This window comes from Solanum lycopersicum, chromosome 11, assembly GCF_036512215.1.
Source record: "Solanum lycopersicum chromosome 11, SLM_r2.1".
Classification (NCBI taxonomy): Eukaryota; Viridiplantae; Streptophyta; class Magnoliopsida; order Solanales; family Solanaceae; genus Solanum; species Solanum lycopersicum.
Window position 1 is genome coordinate 38,382,915 of NC_090810.1, and position 6,230 is coordinate 38,389,144.

Genomic DNA, 6,230 nt, shown 5'->3' on the forward strand with positions numbered 1-6,230 from the left:
AAATTTGAGGGGACAATATATTGAGTTTTGGGCAAAGGTTACCAAGTTTGTAGCCTTTCGAAACTTCTTTTTGGAAAAGGTTTAGTAGATTTATGAGGTTATTGAAAATGAGCGAAGAATTAAAAAATTTCTAACCGAGATTCCTTGTCCGACTAAAAGAAAGGGTTAGAATTTGGGTAGTAGCCTTTTTTAACCATATAGATTGAAAAAAAAGTTCTTTGGAAAATAAACCACACTAGGTTCTGTAGATAAATAGAAGGTCTCTTTTAAATTAGGTTGTGGTTTACCTATAGAGGGGAGAGTAGTTACTATCATGTGTAATTCGAGTTTTGGGTTGTGACACTTGTATTCAGTTCATATTAACAACACATAATTGGGCTTGACAAAAGCTATAGAAAAAAGAAATGGTCTAAGTTGTTTAATAAAATGTGAAATAAAAGAACTACCAAAAAAATAGGTTTTAGTAAACAAAGAAAAGATTAGTAATTAGCAGATACATTGAAGAAATATATTGAAAACAATTCAGAATTAGTATATATCCCAATTTCCAAAGTCGAACAAAACTAAATGATTAAATTGACAAACAAATCCTACCACAGAATGGTTAGGAGTATGTGATACTCTTTACAACCCGCAGTCAAATCTCTAATAAAGCTTCACAATTGTTGCTTAAATAAATTACTATAGTATTTCCCCCCAGAAAAGAATTTTTAATGCCTAAAGCATCCTTGTAAGCCCAACAAATGTGTGTAACTATTACTTATCGATCCATCAGAATGATTCATTTTCCTCAAGGGGTCCGCCTTTTCTGCCCACGTTCTTGAGATTCACCATCGGAATGAACAAATTCACCGGTACCATGTTCACTGCTTGTGAATTCTTGACTCGACAATCCTGATTTCTTGAATTTCTTAAGGTCATATGAACCTCCATCGTATTCAGAACTTTCACTAGAACCAAACATTGCACTACTTGGGGACTTCTTCATTCCCTCATTTAAAGCATCAAGAGACACATCACCTTCTAAAGCACGTACAATCTACAAGATATAATGTATATATGTCAATCGCTAGAACACTATACATTTTAAATTTTGAATTAGAAAAAGTCATTTTGGCGAATGTTAAGAAGAAATTAACCTGACTCATTTTGGGACGTCTTCTTGCTGAATGTCTGATGGATGCAGCAGCACAAGCAACCATACATAGCATCTCTTGAGCATCGAAATTTCCTTCCAAACGTGGATCTATTAATTCATCATAGTCTCCACCCTCTGTTGCACGAATCAGAATTGGCCTAGCCTGCATATATATACATATATATAAAACATATATCTTGAAAAAATCTGATACATGTCCTACTGAATTAAATTTTTATCATTCAAAAGATGTAAACTAATGATCAGCGTATACCCATTCCACTAAAGTATCATCATCACTGCTGATGTCTATAGGACGACGCCCAGTTATAAGTTCCAACAACATAACACCATAAGAATAGACGTCAGACTTTTCAGTTAGCTTTCCACTTGAAGCGTATTCTGGTGCTAAGTACCTACATAAACAAATACACTCTTCCGATTAATACAAATATATTAGATACTTGAAGCATTATGAAACTAAACTCACCCAAAAGTGCCCATGATACGCGTAGAAACATGTGTATTAGTGTCATTGGAAAGTTTAGCTAATCCAAAATCAGCAACCTGACAAAGGGAGTGAGAATAAACTTTGTTAGAAACCTAAATGAGGAATCAATTTGCTTAATGTTTCGAAATACCTTAGCTTCACAGTTATGATCCAGTAAAATATTAGCAGCTTTGATGTCTCTGTGAATAATACGAGGGTGGCCTGCAATTTATACATGAAATAGCAGTTTAATTTGTGATGAAAATGTGCATAGACAAATGCTTAAATGAGAATAGTATATACGAACTTACAATCTTCATGAAGGTACGCGAAGCCTTTGGCAGATCCTAATGCAATTTTAAGCCTAGTAGGGAAGTCCATAACAGGGCGACCAGTTCCTAATTGAATAAAGGATCATGAGTTAAATACGACATATGTAAAATGAGTATGTAGATAAAATAAGGGAATTGAGTTAGTACCATGAAGATGATACTCAAGAGTGCCATTAGGAACAAATTCATATACCAACAACCTTTGAGATCCAGCAATGCAATAACCAACTAGAGAGACAAGATGTCGATGATGTACACGACTAATAATTTCAACTTCAGCTTGAAATTCTCGTTCGCCTTGTCCACTATTAGCTTTTAGACTTTTCACAGCTATATCCTTACCATTAGGTAAGACCCCTTTATGTACAAAGCCAAAACCACCTTGTCCTATTAGATTAGACTTAACAAATCCGCCGGTTGCGGTAGATAAGTCATCGTATGTAAAACTACTTTGGTTAAAACCAAGAGCCATTGATGGATGTGGAGGTGGCAACGGAGGTTGTTGCGGACCAGAGAAAGCAGCAGAGCTCATTTCACTGCTACTCATCATTGGTGGTGGTGGTGGAGGTGCTATTGGCCAACTCAGTTCTGAACTTACGTTAGTACTCGGTGCTTGTGGATTAGGCATTTTCACCATATGATCCGTTGATTGAATGTTGTTGTTGTTGTGCCAATTTCCATATGGTCCACTATTATAGTAGTCAGTACCTGCACCATATATATGTACAGACATTCTCAAATACTAACACTATTTAAACCTAAACATATTCAGTACTCTTCACATTTACCAGTTCTCTTCAACGCTACAACATCTGAAGCTAATTCTATTTTAAAATAGTATGCTCAACATAAAACATACAGTATAAGTTAAGAGAAGAAAGAACATACTATTGCCTCCATGAGAATTGTCCCTGTAGTAGCCCATTTGATCACGTGGCCTTCTCCTTTTGCGTTTACAACATGATATAAGGAAAACTAACATGACAAGAAGTAATAGACCTCCTGCAGCAGCAACTCCTACAATGATGCCTGTCCCGTTATCATTAGAATTGTTATCATTATTATCTAAGGACTTGGTTGGTGGTGGCCTATGCTTCGGAGGAGAAAGAAACCCCGAATTGGGAGAAAAAGGAGAAGGTGGTGGAGGAGGAGGTGGTGGTGGGGGTGGAGGTGATGAACCTCCGTTTGAATTTGAGGATTTTCCTGGTGGTGAAGATTTGTTACCATTGTTGTTATTGTTGTTGTTGTTACCACCACTATTGTTGCCACCATTATTGTTGTTGTTGTCATTCTTATTGTTACCGTTGTTGTTATTGTTGTCGTTATCTTTGTTACCACCATTGTTGTTTTTACCATCATTGTTGTTGTTGTTGTTGTTACCATTATTGTTATTGTTGTTGTTGTTGTTACCATTATTGTTGTTGTTGTCGTCCTTGTTGTCATTATTGTTGTTGTCATTATTGTTGTTGTTACCACCAGATGGAGACGAGTTGTTATTATTATCCCCTGATGGTGGAGAGGATGATGAACTACTTTGGGGAGGAGATTGGGATTTCGAATCATTTGATGAAGATGAATTGTCTTGTGATGGTGAAGAATTTGACGATGAGCCAGACGATGGAGAATTTGAAGAAGACGATGGTGGTGAATTTGATGAAGAATCCGAATTAGATGGTGAATTATTGGATGATTGATCATCCTTAGATACTGAAGACATTTTTATAAAGTCTTGATGATCACGCTTTATATCAAAACACGTCGTTTAAACCCTGCCGTTCTCCCAAACAATGAACCCTGTTCATTAAAGATCAATATATCAAAATAACAAACTTTTACACCAAAAGAAAAGAAAAAGAAATTAGAAAGAAGACAAGTTCATTTATTATTTAAGAACAACACATATATTGTTCTCTATATAAACATGTGAATCATGAAATATGATAACAATGAATGAAAAAAAATTATTATTATAAAGGGTATATGGAATGTAATTACGTAATACGGAGAAAAAAAGGAAGAAATTAGACAGGACAGAGAAAGAAAGAAATAACACCTTTAGGAGAATGGCAGGGAGAGGATTCTCAAAGCAAAGGGAAAAATTGGCGCATGATAATAGTTTTTACAAGTAAACAAAGAGTCATCTTTGCATCCTCATATTCCTCCTAAAATGAGGGAACTAATCACTTCATCTAGACTCTTTACAATAATATAACATTTCTATTTTTATATGTTTAACTTCTAAATCAATTGACTAATTAGAGACCACAACATAATTTAGAAATTTTTATTGGTCCATAAATAATAATGATTACTACAATGAAATGTTTGAGTTTGTCCTTGTTTTTCGCAAAATATTTTCATTCAGAGATGTATCCAAAATCTCAAATACATAGGGGAATCATTATCATTTAAATAGACATTTAATTAAATTATATAAAATTTACAGTGACAAGGAGAAACCTTTATATAGTAATATATTAGCAAAAAACATCATTCACTTATAATTGTCCTCTTTCATATTTTGAAAATGGTCAATAATAACAATTTTCTTTTTTAAAAAAATAAATAAATAAATTTTACCCATATCTAACATTGCAATGTTCCATAATCTTGATGGTTTGCTCAATAACCTGTTTAGGCCTGATATTGGTAGTATGCTTGATCAACATATTAACAATTAACAGAGATTAAAGTTCAAGATCAAAATTAATGTGTGCATTTTGACTGCATCATTTTCCTCCAAACTCCGCTGCAAGAGCTTCAACCATATTGCTACTGTTATATTGAATAGGTATAGAAAAAGCCATCATAACATCACCATTTTTGTCTCTAACTATCCCTCCAGTGCCTGTTCCCCCGTTCTCAATGATAAAAATGTCAATAGTATTGACTTTGACGTTGTGTTGTTGAGGTTTACACAATCAAACTTAATATGTCGATCACTGTACACAAGTTGTACCCCATTTGAATTGAAGTCCACCTTGTCATAGAGTCTAGAAACATCAAATTTAATTTACCAAAGGCCTTACTGTTTCATTCTGTTTTGTTGAAAGTTTCTTTGTTTTAACATATCTACGTAATGTTCTCAGTTTCAAATTTCCGGAATATATAAATAGGAGCAATTTGGAGGAGCATTCTACCTATTTTGTTTATAGTGCCAAACATGTTTATAGTGTCAGAGGAATGGAGTTTCTTTTGAAGAAGCCACCCAGTGAGAAAGGATATTTTGAGAGAATTTTAGAGTGCAAACTTCCCTTGCCACCACAATTTGAATTTTGAAAGAATTTTAGAGGTATGTAAAAGGGAAATATTTGTCGATAAAATCTAAAGCTATTCTGATATTCATCATCATATCATCATATCATATCATCATCATAATATCATTGTTGGGTGTTGAAATGTGTGAATGAAAAATAAAGAGTTGCGACTTTTGTGAAGAGTTGTGACTTTGATGAAAAGTTGCAACTTTTATGAAAAATTGTGACTTTTATGAAAGGTGATGACCATTTCGAAAGATTGTGACTTTTCCAAAGGTTTGTAACCTTTTCCGTAAGACACAATAAGAACTCTTTTCGCACTACCCTTTGTTTTCTATAAATTGAGGGATTTCATCTCATTTTGAGATTAGAACTTCTGACTTCTTCTACTACTACTAAATCTAGTATTCTAAGTGTACTTTACTGCAATTGAGTGGCTCGCTGAAACCAGCATTTTGGGTATCAATACACTAGTGATTAAGATCATTTTATCCTGGGAGTACAGATTCTTAATCAAACCGCAGATACTAAGGGGACTAGTTTCCTTAAGGGGACAGTGTGCATTTAGTGGCATCTTCTTTCTGTTTTTTCAGATTCTGATATGTGTTACGAATGTTAGATTAATGAATTAATTTTTGTTTTTCTGTTCTTCACCAGTTCATTAAACTTTTGTAACTTCGTGTTTCTGCAAAGTTAATTGAGTTAGTAAAGATTCTTTAAACACGCTTTGATAACAATTCTTCTTTAAGAAAAATATTTCGTATATTTTTCTAATCTGTCTCTCATTCTAGTTTCTCTACAATTTTGTGTTTTCTACTTGTGAAAATGCTCTTAAACTTTGTTGCGTCTTACCAAGTTCTTCAAAGTTTTGTTCTTAGTATGTTAGGAATACAAGATGAACGACAATGTTAAAGAAATTATTATATTGTTGGTATGTCTTGTATTTTTCTGATTGAGAGAAACAAATCATGGAAATGGAAGATTGTAACATCTCACAATTTGAAATATCTAAG

General features: G+C 33.9%; 1 protein-coding gene across 1 annotated transcript; it reads right to left on the reverse strand.

Moving 5' to 3' along the window:
- Positions 1-511: 511 nt before the first annotated feature.
- On the reverse strand, positions 512-4,163 carry LOC101249603 (putative proline-rich receptor-like protein kinase PERK6). The gene is made up of 9 exons (XM_019210868.3): positions 4,014-4,163; positions 2,849-3,754; positions 2,108-2,668; positions 1,940-2,026; positions 1,780-1,850; positions 1,629-1,705; positions 1,413-1,554; positions 1,140-1,301; positions 512-1,039 (listed from the first exon to the last, which is right to left on the reverse strand). Exons 2-9 carry the CDS (start codon positions 3,675-3,677, stop codon positions 791-793), a joined length of 2,178 nt encoding a protein of 725 aa, XP_019066413.2. The 5' UTR covers positions 3,678-3,754; positions 4,014-4,163; the 3' UTR covers positions 512-790.
- Positions 4,164-6,230: the final 2,067 nt, after the last annotated feature.

What these genes read in the sequence shown, in the direction of transcription:
- LOC101249603 (XM_019210868.3), bottom strand. Translation starts at nt 3,677, where the DNA reads ATGTCTTCAGTATCTAAGGATGATCAATCATCCAATAATTCACCATCT. An exon ending in ATCATAACTGTGAAGCTAAG is followed by an intron (nt 1,706 to 1,779) that starts GTATTTCGAAAC and finishes TCCCTTTGTCAG; the next exon opens with GTTGCTGATTTTGGATTAGC. An exon ending in ATGATACTTTAGTGGAATGG is followed by an intron (nt 1,302 to 1,412) that starts GTATACGCTGAT and finishes ATATATATGCAG; the next exon opens with GCTAGGCCAATTCTGATTCG.